General features: G+C 35.5%; 4 protein-coding genes across 4 annotated transcripts; all 4 read left to right on the top strand.

Annotated features, from left to right (window-relative positions):
- Nucleotides 15–868, top strand: LOC104721343 (3-ketoacyl-CoA synthase 17-like). Its single transcript, XM_010439303.1, has one exon. The coding sequence runs from the start codon at nucleotides 73–75 to the stop codon at nucleotides 766–768; it is 696 nt and encodes a 231-aa protein (XP_010437605.1). The 5' UTR covers nucleotides 15–72; the 3' UTR covers nucleotides 769–868.
- LOC104721342 (3-ketoacyl-CoA synthase 18-like) lies at nucleotides 4,719–6,423 on the top strand. The gene has a single exon (XM_010439302.2). It carries the CDS (start codon nucleotides 4,753–4,755, stop codon nucleotides 6,268–6,270), a length of 1,518 nt encoding a protein of 505 aa, XP_010437604.1. The 5' UTR covers nucleotides 4,719–4,752; the 3' UTR covers nucleotides 6,271–6,423.
- LOC104721341 (3-ketoacyl-CoA synthase 18-like) lies at nucleotides 8,472–10,179 on the top strand. Its single transcript, XM_010439301.2, has one exon. It carries the CDS (start codon nucleotides 8,509–8,511, stop codon nucleotides 10,024–10,026), a length of 1,518 nt encoding a protein of 505 aa, XP_010437603.1. The 5' UTR covers nucleotides 8,472–8,508; the 3' UTR covers nucleotides 10,027–10,179.
- LOC104721340 (transcription factor bHLH63-like) lies at nucleotides 12,452–14,349 on the top strand. Its single transcript, XM_010439299.2, has 7 exons — nucleotides 12,452–12,835; nucleotides 12,922–13,170; nucleotides 13,264–13,398; nucleotides 13,505–13,576; nucleotides 13,681–13,857; nucleotides 13,949–14,019; nucleotides 14,132–14,349. Exons 1-6 carry the CDS (start codon nucleotides 12,530–12,532, stop codon nucleotides 14,012–14,014), a joined length of 1,005 nt encoding a protein of 334 aa, XP_010437601.1. The 5' UTR covers nucleotides 12,452–12,529; the 3' UTR covers nucleotides 14,015–14,019; nucleotides 14,132–14,349.

The raw sequence follows: 14,721 nt of genomic DNA, 5'->3' as shown, positions 1-14,721 counted from the left end.
AGGAACACTTTTGCTCTTGTGATTAGTACTGAGAACATTACTCAGAATTGGTATTTTGGTAACAAGAAAGCAATGTTGATCCCTAATTGCTTGTTTAGAGTTGGTGGCTCAGCGGTTCTGCTTTCGAACAAGCCTTTGGATCGAAAACGGTCCAAGTATAAGCTTGTTCATACGGTAAGGACTCATAAAGGATCTGATGAGAAAGCATTCAGTTGTGTGTACCAAGAACAAGACGAGTGTTTGAAAACCGGAGTTTCTTTGTCGAAAGATCTTATGGCTATAGCCGGAGAAGCTTTAAAGACGAACATCACCACATTGGGTCCTCTGGTTCTTCCTATAAGCGAGCAGATCCTCTTCTTTGCGACTTTTGTTGCTAAGAGATTGTTCAATGCCAAGAAGCACAAGCCTTACATACCAGATTTCAAGCTTGCATTTGATCATTTCTGTATTCACGCGGGAGGTAGAGCCGTGATCGATGAACTAGAGAAGAGTTTAAAGCTTTCGCCAAGACATGTCGAGGCGTCTAGAATGACACTGCACAGATTTGGAAACACTTCCTCGAGCTCTATATGGTATGAATTGGCTTACACGGAAGCCAAAGGAAGAATGAGGAAAGGGAACAGAGTTTGGCAGATTGCTTTTGGAAGCGGGTTTAAGTGTAACAGCGCGGTTTGGGTGGCTCTCCGCGATGTCAAGCCCTCGGTTAACAATCCTTGGGAACATTGCATCCATAGATATCCAGTTAAGATCGATCTTTTGAACTCGTAAGAACCGGTCCGAAAACATGGTTAGTCCCCCTCCATGTACCAAAAAAAAAAAGTTTAACTCTTATATTTTTAGTTCTTTACCAATGGGTCAAGAAATTCTGTTGAAGGTAACACTTAAATGTATGTATGTGTTTATTATATTATTTATTATAATTAAAAAAATAGTTTTATTTCCGGATATACCATAAGTTGAATTTTTAAAAACAAATATAAATTGTTCAATCTATAAAATATTCAAGCTTTAGTAATATTATTCTTTAAAAATAATATCTATTGAATTAAAAAATTTACTAAGTAACGGGTCAAAATTTGAATATTTAAATTCAATTTCATATTTTTTGTTAAATTTTATAATTTTATATAATATAATAAACTTTAAATAATTTATTTTGAAATATTTTTAATATATTGAAACTTGATATAAAAGTTAGAAACTATAAACACTCTATTGAAATAAAAGTTATCAATAATATTTCACTATAATATGAAAGAATTTCAAGAAACCAAGTATATTAAAACAAAACGTATAAAAATATATTAAATTACTCATAATATAATATAACTCACTTTTTAAAAACCAAATTTACAAAATTATGTTTTATAATGACATTCAAGTCATGATGTAGAATATACATTGTTGAAATNCCGTGTTGGTGGCGCAGCGATTTTGCTCTCCAACAAGCCAGGAGATCGGAGACGGTCCAAGTACAAGTTATGTCATACTGTTCGAACGCATACCGGAGCTGATGACATGTCTTTTCGATGTGTGCAACAAGGAGACGATGAGAGCGGTAAAATCGGAGTTTGTCTGTCAAAGGACATAACCGTTGTTGCGGGNTAATTTTGTATAAATAAAATTTAACCAGTGTTATAGCACGGGTAATTATCTAGAATCATTAACAATATAAAACTTATAAAATAAGTTTTTTTTTTCAAGCTATCATATTTAGCATATGATTTTATTGCATAATGTTTNTAGCGCTTAAGAAAAACATAGCAACGTTGGGTCCGTTGATTCTTCCTTTAAGCGAAAAATTTCTGTTTTTAGTAACCTTCATCGCCAAGAAACTTTTGAAGGACAAGATCAAGCACTATTACGTCCCGGATTTCAAGCTTGCTATTGACCATTTCTGTATTCATGCGGGAGGCAGAGCCGTGATCGATGTGCTTGAGAAGAGCTTAGGACTATCTCCAATCGATGTGGAGGCATCTAGATCAACGTTACACAGATTTGGGAATACTTCGTCTAGCTCAATTTGGTATGAATTGGCATACANGTATATAAATTACATTTTATATAAAAATTACAATATAAATAAAATAAATTTCAACACGTACTCTAACACGGATCTTAATCTAGTATGTTGTGTATAAAGGTAACACTAAAATGACCAAGAATGGTTACGAAGTCAAAAGATGGGACCAAAAGCGTTGACAAAATTTTAGTTCTTTTCTAAAAATAAAATTGTTTGTATAATAAAAATTGTTAGGTAGAACTTAGAACACTCAACTAATATATCCTTGCGTACGAAAACATGTGTTAAGTGAAGTGACCTTAATGTAGTGGCCAAAAGTAAGTCTTTAATGCACAAGACACCATCACACCAGAGATCGAGTCTCGTTCCCTACGAATGTAGGGATTAGTGTAATGGTCCGACAAAAAAAACAAAACATGTATTAAATTTAGAATACATGAAATTACTCACAAGTTGCGAATACATGTACCCCTCGGCTCTGGGATGCTAAACCGGGTTCGTCTTATACTCAAATATAACATTTAAGTTTGAAATTTTTTTTTGTCAATAAAAATAATTTGTATACTAAAAAATTTAGTTAAAAGTTTAAAACAAGTTTTACTTAAAAAAAAATATTTGTGAAAAAATCCGAAGTGTTAAATTTAGAACACACAAAAATATGTTGGACTTATGACACGAAGCTTACAGATCCGAAATGTTTAGTCAGATTAATCTTCAAGCGTATTTAAGTTTAACACTTAAGTTTGTAAATATACGAAAATATTGGTTAAAAAACCTTAAATTTTAGTATCGACAAAAAAAAAATCTTAAATTTTAGTTTAAAATCTGAAAAGAAAAAGTGAAAACCTTTTTGTTTATTTGTAGGAAAAATCAATCACTTAAAACTAAAAAAAACTAGAAAAAGAAATAAAGAAAGCAATATACCTCTGCTTGTGATATGGAAGTGGAAGAAATACAAGATTTGATCGATTCTCATCATCTTGAGATGACTGAATAGTCGGAACCATGGAAACACCAAACACACAGGATCATGACTGGTTCTCTACTCTCACTCGTCCTCGTTCCTGCATTCTCGCATCCTTGAGCCGTCGTTGATATATCCACCGTGTGAAAACGTTTCGGTGATCGTAGAGAAAATTTTGACCTAATTTAAATCGATGACGATCGGATGAAGATGATGTAGTCACGATTTAACAAGAGAGATTAATCACGAAAAGAGATGCTCTCCGCTCCGATCAAATATCAAAAAGAGATCATCTCTTTTTGTGATTGTGTAAGAAGTTAGAGAGAAGACTTGACGTCCTGTAATCGTGATCTCGATCGAATGAAGATATGTCGTCACGATTAACATGAGGATGGCGATCAATCAATCACGAACAGAGTCAGAGATGCTTCCCCTAATCTTGACAGAGATCACCAACGCAAAGCTTTGGATTTGGTTTCTCAAAGAAGAAGAAGAAGAGAGATTTGGAAAACTTTGACAAAGAAGAAAATGAGAGAATGAATGAATGATGTGATGTTGGAGATTTTTTAACCTAATGACTAAATGAGCCGTCTTTTATATACGCAACAGCTATATTAATATTTTTTTATTTTTTATTTTCTAATTTCAGCAAATTTAAATAACGAAATTGTGATTGTTTCCTTTGTTTTCTTTTCCCCACGAGTTCTCAAGTTGTTTGTTTTCTTATTTTGGTTGCAACCAAAAAAAACAAGACAGAAAAAACAATTTATCTCAAGAGTAACAAAAAGGAGATTCGAGATCCTTTGGAGTTACTCAATTACATTCATATGTCACGAGATAAAAAGGTTAAACAATCACTGGATCAGTGTGCTCATGGTGTTCCAGGTCCAAAACATGTGTCACGAGATAAAAACAAAGAGAAACACAACTGAAAATGATTACCAAGATCACAACTATATATAAAGGACTTATAAAAAATGAATTTGAAAGTGGTTAAACTAAGTGATTATAAGTGTTATTGCAGTTACCCCCTTATAGGTTTGGTGAATCTTATTAGAGATAACTTATTCTTAAGATAGTTGCAATTAACCAAAAAAAAAAATTGTCCGGATAGTTTGATGCAATTAAATGATTAATGAGTGTTCTATAGGGTCTGATTCTTAATATTTCGAAATATTTGGCCTTAACTAAACTTCCACCATGATTTATTTACTGATCTAGTTCGGGGACAGACTTTGCGAATAAAACTCATTACCGAGAAACATTCATCCCATAATTGCTATTTAGTCAGAGGCTAATCGACTATGGCCTTTCAGCCAATCAAAGCTACGAACACGAATCTCCCTAAAACATCCTCAAGTATTTTATTTAATACACATGTATCGTATTGAGCACCACTCATAAACTAATTTCATACATTTATCATACTCTTTATTTGTAATAATAAAAGCATCAACATATTGTAGGCAATTAGAATCAAAACAAAACATTTTTTTTTTCTTTCCAAATTTTCAAAATTGGTAAACGAAACTTGGACCTTTAATACTTATATTGGCAATATAATAATATTGCAGAGTGGACTATTTCCCTTATTTTGGCAACTTTCAGTGGACTAGTAATTTATTTCAATGTGGATGCTTGCATGAGTGTGAATATACACATGTCTATATGCATGCCTGCAAATCGTAACGGACCACAAAAAAGGATCCATACAAATACCTCTTAACGGCTCCTCTCTATCATACTCTCCGACACAAACTGAGCAATGACGTCCGTTAACGCAAAGCTCCTTTACCATTACGTCCTAACCAACTTTTTCAACCTTTGCTTGTTTCCGTTAACGGCGTTACTTGCCGGAAAAGCCTCTAGGCTTACCTCAAACGATCTCTACCACTTCTATTCCCATCTCCAACACAACCTTATAACCGTAATTTTACTCTTTGCTTTCACCGCTTTCGGTTTGGTTCTCTACATTGTAACCCGGCCCAAACCGGTTTACCTCGTTGACTACTCGTGCTACCTTCCACCACCGCATCTCAAAGTTAGTGTTTCCAAGGCGATGGATATTTTCTACCAAATAAGAAAAGCTGATACCTCACGGAACGTGGCATGCGATGATCCATCCTCGCTTGATTTCCTGAGGAAGATTCAAGAACGTTCAGGTCTAGGTGATGAAACCTACAGTCCCCAGGGACTCATTAACGTGCCCCCACGAAAGACCTTTGCAGCTTCACGTGAAGAGACAGAGCAGGTAATCATCGGTGCGCTAGATAAGCTATTCGAGAATACCAAAGTTAACCCTAGAGAAATTGGTATACTTGTGGTCAACTCAAGCATGTTTAATCCAACTCCTTCGCTATCTGCGATGGTCGTTAATACTTTCAAGCTTCGAAGCAACATCAAAAGCTTTAGTCTCGGAGGAATGGGTTGTAGTGCTGGTGTCATCGCCATTGATCTTGCAAAGGACTTGTTGCATGTTCATAAAAACACTTATGCACTTGTGGTGAGCACTGAGAACATCACTCAAGGCATTTATGCTGGCGAAAATAGATCCATGATGGTTAGCAATTGCTTGTTCCGTGTTGGTGGCGCAGCGATTTTGCTCTCCAACAAGCCAGGAGATCGGAGACGGTCCAAGTACAAGTTATGTCATACTGTTCGAACGCATACCGGAGCTGATGACATGTCTTTTCGATGTGTGCAACAAGGAGACGATGAGAGCGGTAAAATCGGAGTTTGTCTGTCAAAGGACATAACCGTTGTTGCGGGGATAGCGCTTAAGAAAAACATAGCAACGTTGGGTCCGTTGATTCTTCCTTTAAGCGAAAAATTTCTGTTTTTAGTAACCTTCATCGCCAAGAAACTTTTGAAGGACAAGATCAAGCACTATTACGTCCCGGATTTCAAGCTTGCTATTGACCATTTCTGTATTCATGCGGGAGGCAGAGCCGTGATCGATGTGCTTGAGAAGAGCTTAGGACTATCTCCAATCGATGTGGAGGCATCTAGATCAACGTTACACAGATTTGGGAATACTTCGTCTAGCTCAATTTGGTATGAATTGGCATACATAGAAGCAAAAGGAAGGATGAAGAAAGGGAATAGAGCTTGGCAGATTGCTTTAGGGTCAGGATTTAAGTGTAACAGTGCGGTTTGGGTGGCTCTATGCAATGTCAAGGCTTCGGCGAATAGTCCTTGGGAACATTGCATCGATAGATATCCGGTTCAAATTGATTCTGGTTCATCAAAATCAGATACTCATGTCAAAAACGGTCGGACCTAATTCATCTATCTGAATCTGAATGTTAACCATTTAGTGTTTTTTTTTTTCCTTTCCTTCTTTCTTTTATTGGTTAAGATTTGATAATGTTTATGATGTTCTCTCGTTTTCGTTATAAATAAAGAAACACATGGGTGTTTCCATTCTTCTATTTAAGTTGTGGACCGTTTAATAACCTAACTTAGAATTCAATCATCTTTTTTTGTTCTTCTGTTTTTAAATCTTCCAACCAATCAACGTGTTTTCATACTAACATAATTATTAAAACGTGTTTAAAATTAAAAATCTCTTTGGTGTTTCTAGAGGTTTTAGATTGTTTGCTCTGTTTGCCACCTGTTTTTTTTTCCCCCCGTCAGCTCCTGTATTTGAGATTTAGATATATAAATGCATATNAAACTAAAAAAAACTAGAAAAAGAAATAAAGAAAGCAATATACCTCTGCTTGTGATATGGAAGTGGAAGAAATACAAGATTTGATCGATTCTCATCATCTTGAGATGACTGAATAGTCGGAACCATGGAAACACCAAACACACAGGATCATGACTGGTTCTCTACTCTCACTCGTCCTCGTTCCTGCATTCTCGCATCCTTGAGCCGTCGTTGATATATCCACCGTGTGAAAACGTTTCGGTGATCGTAGAGAAAATTTTGACCTAATTTAAATCGATGACGATCGGATGAAGATGATGTAGTCACGATTTAACAAGAGAGATTAATCACGAAAAGAGATGCTCTCCGCTCCGATCAAATATCAAAAAGAGATCATCTCTTTTTGTGATTGTGTAAGAAGTTAGAGAGAAGACTTGACGTCCTGTAATCGTGATCTCGATCGAATGAAGATATGTCGTCACGATTAACATGAGGATGGCGATCAATCAATCACGAACAGAGTCAGAGATGCTTCCCCTAATCTTGACAGAGATCACCAACGCAAAGCTTTGGATTTGGTTTCTCAAAGAAGAAGAAGAAGAGAGATTTGGAAAACTTTGACAAAGAAGAAAATGAGAGAATGAATGAATGATGTGATGTTGGAGATTTTTTAACCTAATGACTAAATGAGCCGTCTTTTATATACGCAACAGCTATATTAATATTTTTTTATTTTTTATTTTCTAATTTCAGCAAATTTAAATAACGAAATTGTGATTGTTTCCTTTGTTTTCTTTTCCCCACGAGTTCTCAAGTTGTTTGTTTTCTTATTTTGGTTGCAACCAAAAAAAACAAGACAGAAAAAACAATTTATCTCAAGAGTAACAAAAAGGAGATTCGAGATCCTTTGGAGTTACTCAATTACATTCATATGTCACGAGATAAAAAGGTTAAACAATCACTGGATCAGTGTGCTCATGGTGTTCCAGGTCCAAAACATGTGTCACGAGATAAAAACAAAGAGAAACACAACTGAAAATGATTACCAAGATCACAACTATATATAAAGGACTTATAAAAAATGAATTTGAAAGTGGTTAAACTAAGTGATTATAAGTGTTATTGCAGTTACCCCCTTATAGGTTTGGTGAATCTTATTAGAGATAACTTATTCTTAAGATAGTTGCAATTAACCAAAAAAAAAAATTGTCCGGATAGTTTGATGCAATTAAATGATTAATGAGTGTTCTATAGGGTCTGATTCTTAATATTTCGAAATATTTGGCCTTAACTAAACTTCCACCATGATTTATTTACTGATCTAGTTCGGGGACAGACTTTGCGAATAAAACTCATTACCGAGAAACATTCATCCCATAATTGCTATTTAGTCAGAGGCTAATCGACTATGGCCTTTCAGCCAATCAAAGCTACGAACACGAATCTCCCTAAAACATCCTCAAGTATTTTATTTAATACACATGTATCGTATTGAGCACCACTCATAAACTAATTTCATACATTTATCATACTCTTTATTTGTAATAATAAAAGCATCAACATATTGTAGGCAATTAGAATCAAAACAAAACATTTTTTTTTTCTTTCCAAATTTTCAAAATTGGTAAACGAAACTTGGACCTTTAATACTTATATTGGCAATATAATAATATTGCAGAGTGGACTATTTCCCTTATTTTGGCAACTTTCAGTGGACTAGTAATTTATTTCAATGTGGATGCTTGCATGAGTGTGAATATACACATGTCTATATGCATGCCTGCAAATCGTAACGGACCACAAAAAAGGATCCATACAAATACCTCTTAACGGCTCCTCTCTATCATACTCTCCGACACAAACTGAGCAATGACGTCCGTTAACGCAAAGCTCCTTTACCATTACGTTCTAACCAACTTTTTCAACCTTTGCTTGTTTCCGTTAACGGCGTTACTTGCCGGAAAAGCCTCTAGGCTTACCTCAAACGATCTCTACCACTTCTATTCCCATCTCCAACACAACCTTATAACCGTAATTTTACTCTTTGCTTTCACCGCTTTCGGTTTGGTTCTCTACATTGTAACCCGGCCCAAACCGGTTTACCTCGTTGACTACTCGTGCTACCTTCCACCACCGCATCTCAAAGTTAGTGTTTCCAAGGCGATGGATATTTTCTACCAAATAAGAAAAGCTGATACCTCACGGAACGTGGCATGCGATGATCCATCCTCGCTTGATTTCCTGAGGAAGATTCAAGAACGTTCAGGTCTAGGTGATGAAACCTACAGTCCCCAGGGACTCATTAACGTGCCCCCACGAAAGACCTTTGCAGCTTCACGTGAAGAGACAGAGCAGGTAATCATCGGTGCGCTAGATAAGCTATTCGAGAATACCAAAGTTAACCCTAGAGAAATTGGTATACTTGTGGTCAACTCAAGCATGTTTAATCCAACTCCTTCGCTATCTGCGATGGTCGTTAATACTTTCAAGCTTCGAAGCAACATCAAAAGCTTTAGTCTCGGAGGAATGGGTTGTAGTGCTGGTGTCATCGCCATTGATCTTGCAAAGGACTTGTTGCATGTTCATAAAAACACTTATGCACTTGTGGTGAGCACTGAGAACATCACTCAAGGCATTTATGCTGGCGAAAATAGATCCATGATGGTTAGCAATTGCTTGTTCCGTGTTGGTGGCGCAGCGATTTTGCTCTCCAACAAGCCAGGAGATCGGAGACGGTCCAAGTACAAGTTATGTCATACTGTTCGAACGCATACCGGAGCTGATGACATGTCTTTTCGATGTGTGCAACAAGGAGACGATGAGAGCGGTAAAATCGGAGTTTGTCTGTCAAAGGACATAACCGTTGTTGCGGGGATAGCGCTTAAGAAAAACATAGCAACGTTGGGTCCGTTGATTCTTCCTTTAAGCGAAAAATTTCTGTTTTTAGTAACCTTCATCGCCAAGAAACTTTTGAAGGACAAGATCAAGCACTATTACGTCCCGGATTTCAAGCTTGCTATTGACCATTTCTGTATTCATGCGGGAGGCAGAGCCGTGATCGATGTGCTTGAGAAGAGCTTAGGACTATCTCCAATCGATGTGGAGGCATCTAGATCAACGTTACACAGATTTGGGAATACTTCGTCTAGCTCAATTTGGTATGAATTGGCATACATAGAAGCAAAAGGAAGGATGAAGAAAGGGAATAGAGCTTGGCAGATTGCTTTAGGGTCAGGATTTAAGTGTAACAGTGCGGTTTGGGTGGCTCTATGCAATGTCAAGGCTTCGGCGAATAGTCCTTGGGAACATTGCATCGATAGATATCCGGTTCAAATTGATTCTGGTTCATCAAAATCAGATACTCATGTCAAAAACGGTCGGACCTAATTCATCTATCTGAATCTGAATGTTAACCATTTAGTGTTTTTTTTTTTCCTTTCCTTCTTTCTTTTATTGGTTAAGATTTGATAATGTTTATGATGTTCTCTCGTTTTCGTTATAAATAAAGAAACACATGGGTGTTTCCATTCTTCTATTTAAGTTGTGGACCGTTTAATAACCTAACTTAGAATTCAATCATCTTTTTTTGTTCTTCTGTTTTTAAATCTTCCAACCAATCAACGTGTTTTCATACTAACATAATTATTAAAACGTGTTTAAAATTAAAAATCTCTTTGGTGTTTCTAGAGGTTTTAGATTGTTTGCTCTGTTTGCCACCTGTTTTTTTTTCCCCCCGTCAGCTCCTGTATTTGAGATTTAGATATATAAATGCATATTTGAATTGTTTAGGTATTAAAAAAAAAAAAAAAAAAAAGCAAGGAAGCCCTAAGCTTCCTTTTAAATTAGGTGTGTTTTTTTACTTTAACTTATGACGCATTTTTTTGCAACATGTAAATTATTTTGGTATTATTATAGCTAATACTAATAACTATGACAGTAATTAAATTATAAGATATATATTTGCATAGAAAATAGAAATATATAAACATTTCTTCTTAGTAGTATAATTTTATATATATATATAGGAGAAGAGATGTAGGAATTGGGATCCCATCATGTAATCATGACCATTGGATATCTCCTCATTATTTTTCCATTCTCTACATTGATGATTTCTAGGAACTTCCCCATATGCAATTTTGTATAGACATATGTAATAGATATGTCACTGTCATATATAGTAACAACACTAACACACATATTTGTATGATAAATATGTAATATATAACATAATTATATCTCCAGATCAACACACCGAAACCGAATCAAGTGTCAAAATCTACATGTCGACACATCTATATATATATGCATGTATTTATGAGCATATACATACAAGAGGATGGGGAACCCACAAATTAGGTGTGTGACACTTACTTTCATAAGTGTATGCATCAATGCATGTATATTGTATAGTATTAGTATGATGATAGGGAAATAGCCTTCATCTTTCTATGGACTTAGTCCAAATTCATCACATCAAAAAGCAACGACCATTTCCTTTGTTTCTAACAACTCTACACCCTCCCCTTTTCTTATCTTACTAACTCCATATATCTGCTTAAAAAGCTTAATAAAAAAATTGGACTAAGCCGAAAAAAAGGTTTGGATTTTTATCCTAGACTCGAGAAGAATTCATGTCTTCTGCCCTATTTCAATCACATAAAGGTTGTTCGTTCATATATAACTTAAAATAAGAAAAAGTAGGATAAATGAAAATATTTGAGAATCTAAACAGTGCCATACTTTAATGGAGAAGTCCTTTTCTCAGAAAATATTTGCTCACCGAAATCGGTGAAAGTGATCTAAGACTAAAAACTAACTTGTGACTTGTGAGTAATTTATGTGATGGGCCTTCTGCATACAAAGGGCATGGCGATCACGTGGCATTCTCTCTCTCTCGCGCCGTCTCAGTATCAGCCTATCACAATATAGGGTAAGCCAATACAGCATGGCCATCAGACGCATGGATCGATCTGAATAACAAGATTCATAAAAGACTCTTGTCAGGTCTTGTGTAATAAATTCATGTGAACAGTGAGTGCATCGTAGCCAAATTAAGACCGGAGTAGGTAAAGTGTATTTCTGTTACCTTTTGAAGTGAAAATGTCTAGTGCACTCCAATCTAATAAGGAGGTAATCATGGGCGGAGCTAGGTAGAAGCATGTGGGTCAATTGACCCTGGTGAAATTTTAAATTTAGTTGAATTTTTAGGAAAAAAATCAAATTGACCCTGATAAAATAGCAGAATTGACCCCTATAAAAAATTAATAACACAATTAACCTCTTAAATTATATTTTGATCCTGATGAATTGAATTCCTAGCTCCGCCATTGGAGGTAATGGATTTCATTTTTTTAGTTAGCTTTCTATACGATCGATGCAGTGTTACGCATTATCATGTAAAGAGTGTATATATGACAAACTCTAGAAATTTTTTTACGTCCACTCTGTGTTACAAATAAACAACAGCACACGTGACGTTCACGTGCTCCTTTAACGAAAGAAAAGTTTAGTAGAAAGAAACCTAAAAGAAGACACACCCAATTCGAATAGACATCCCCTGAGCTTATCCTTTCTTTTAGTGAATCAAGATCCAATAAATATTATAATACATGCATATATTATGTCATTATTTTGTTCTGTGTGTTATTGTTTCAATCATCCCAAAACGCAATTATCTCGAAACATATAAAGTTTCCAGATTTGTACTTGGGCCTACCTTATTTGATGCGATGAATTTGGACTAAGTACATTTAAGCTGATGTTTTTCTTGCTATAAATAATCCTTTTCCTCTTCTACCCTCACCTTACCTTTACTCTGTTTTTTATTTCTCACTCTCTCTCTCTCTGTCTCTCGCACTGCAAGTTTGTTTTTCTGAATCCAAAGAAGATGAATGGAGCTATAGAAGCTGATTATTTGCTCAATTATAATACGGACATGTCGGTCTTAGAGCGACAAAGGGCTCATCTCAAGTACCTCAATCCAGGCTTCGATTCTCCTCTCGCCGGCTTCTTCTCCGATTCTTCCATGATTAACGGCGGCGTGATTGACGGCTTTCTTGGGACGGACGGTTTGAATCTTCCGATGATCTATGGAGATACGACTGTGGAAGGTGATCCAAGACTCTCTATCTCGCCGGAAACTATGATTGGGACTGGAAATTTCAAGAAAAGGAAGCTTGATACAGAGACCAAGGTTCGTATATGTATGTAGCTCTGTTATTGAACTAAAAAGATCTTACTTTGAGGTTTCACTTATCCGTTTCTGTCTATTTTTTTTAGGATTGTAATGGGAAGAAGAAGAAGATGATGATGAGCAGAGAAGATGAAGTAGAAGAAGATGACAAGTCCAAACTAACAGAACAATACAATGGGAGCACAAAAAGCATCAAGAAGATGAAAAACAAAGCCAAGAAAGAAGAAAACAGTTACTCTAACGATTCATCAAAAGTGACGATACAGAAAACGGATTATATTCATGTTCGTGCACGACGAGGCCAAGCCACTGATAGTCACAGCATAGCAGAACGAGTAAGAAAGACTCTCATTCTATTTAAGACAATAATGTTTTCTTTGTATCATTTGAGACTAATTGTTTTTAGTTATTTAATTGTGTTATTATAGGTTAGAAGAGAAAAGATAAGCGAGAGGATGAAGTTTTTACAAGATTTGGTTCCTGGTTGCGACAAGATCACAGGCAAAGCAGGGATGCTTGATGAAATCATTAACTATGTTCAGTCACTCCAGAGACAGATTGAGGTATAAATTTCACCTTCTGACAGTAAAAATTACATCTTAAAGATTAAAATATGTATTATCTTCTTAATTTGTTATACACTAATATATCTGATATTGTTTGAAACAGTTCTTATCGATGAAACTAGCAGTTGTGAATCCAAGGCCTGATTTCGATATGGATGACATTTTTGCCAAAGAGGTTAGTATTTTGATTTGTTTGTGTTTTATATGAAAAAAAAAAAGTAAACTTTAAAGGTTATAATTAGATAAGCTAAAGTAAGCCATGTGATTCATCATAACCAGGTTGCCTCAACTCCAATGACAGTAGTGCCATCTCCTGAAATGGTTAATTCCGGTTATTCTCATGAGATGGTTAATTCCGGTTATTCTAATGAGATGGTTAGTTCCGGTTATCTCCATTTCAATCCAATGCAGCAAGTGGATACCACCAGTTCTGATCCACTGTCGTCATGCTTCAACGTACGTCATATGTTGGTTACTCTCTTTCATTGTGATCTAGTATCATTTAATTTAAATCTTTTGTTAAAGAAGTTGTTTGATTATGTCACAGAATGGCCAAGCTCCTTCGATGTGGGACTCTCATGTGCAGAATCTTTATGGCAGTTTAGGAGTCTGATTAAGGTATAATAATAGTGATATTTTTGCATATTTTTTTTGAGTTATTATGCTATAAGACAAGTTTAAATACCCTACCTATATTCAAAACTTACAGATACAAGATTTAACTGTTCAGGTTCTCTGGACACAGACAACTTATATGTTTCAAGTGGGAGGATTATTATTCATCGGAAGAGAAATAGAGAGCAAGCTTATTATACTAGCTGTTATTACTAATTTCACTAGAATGACTTAAGATTTGCCGCTGATTATTTTATGTATCAAAAGAAAAGAGTGTATACAGTATTTGTCTATAATCTCACTTGTCTTTCCAATGTGTGTTCTCGTCTGTCATCCATATGATTTTTTTCTTTTTGATACAATGCCAAAAGGCCTCTATGGTCTATGCAACCCACCACTAATATATATATATATAAGCTAAATCTGTAATAATTATGTTGATTTTTTTTTTAATGTGGAAGACAAATGTTTTAACAAAGCCAAAAAAAAATGATTCAAATAATAAAATCTAGTGAACACTGACGGATAAGAAAAAAAAATTTCTAGCAAACTGTAAATGAAAAAAATAATAATTAACAAAGCCTCTTATTGTAAACTAGAGAGTTTAGGGGACGAAATCTCTTGGTCTTATTATTGATAATCGAATGAAGTTACATATATATAGTAAAGTACAAGGGCTAAAGCCCATAAACCGAACAAGAAATA

This window comes from Camelina sativa, chromosome 11 (assembly GCF_000633955.1).
Source record: "Camelina sativa cultivar DH55 chromosome 11, Cs, whole genome shotgun sequence".
Taxonomy (NCBI): domain Eukaryota; kingdom Viridiplantae; phylum Streptophyta; class Magnoliopsida; order Brassicales; family Brassicaceae; genus Camelina; species Camelina sativa.
This window is presented reverse-complemented; position numbering and strand designations above follow the sequence as displayed.

Bases quoted from the DNA above. Each gene is read 5' to 3' on its own strand.
- LOC104721342 (XM_010439302.2), top strand. From the start codon at position 4,753: ATGACGTCCGTTAACGCAAAGCTCCTTTACCATTACGTCCTAACCAAC.
- LOC104721343 (XM_010439303.1), top strand. From the start codon at position 73: ATGTTGATCCCTAATTGCTTGTTTAGAGTTGGTGGCTCAGCGGTTCTG.
- LOC104721341 (XM_010439301.2), top strand. From the start codon at position 8,509: ATGACGTCCGTTAACGCAAAGCTCCTTTACCATTACGTTCTAACCAAC.
- LOC104721340 (XM_010439299.2), top strand. From the start codon at position 12,530: ATGAATGGAGCTATAGAAGCTGATTATTTGCTCAATTATAATACGGAC. The intron at 13,399-13,504 runs GTATAAATTTCA...TGTTTGAAACAG, and splicing joins CACTCCAGAGACAGATTGAG to TTCTTATCGATGAAACTAGC. The intron at 13,858-13,948 runs GTACGTCATATG...ATTATGTCACAG, and splicing joins CACTGTCGTCATGCTTCAAC to AATGGCCAAGCTCCTTCGAT.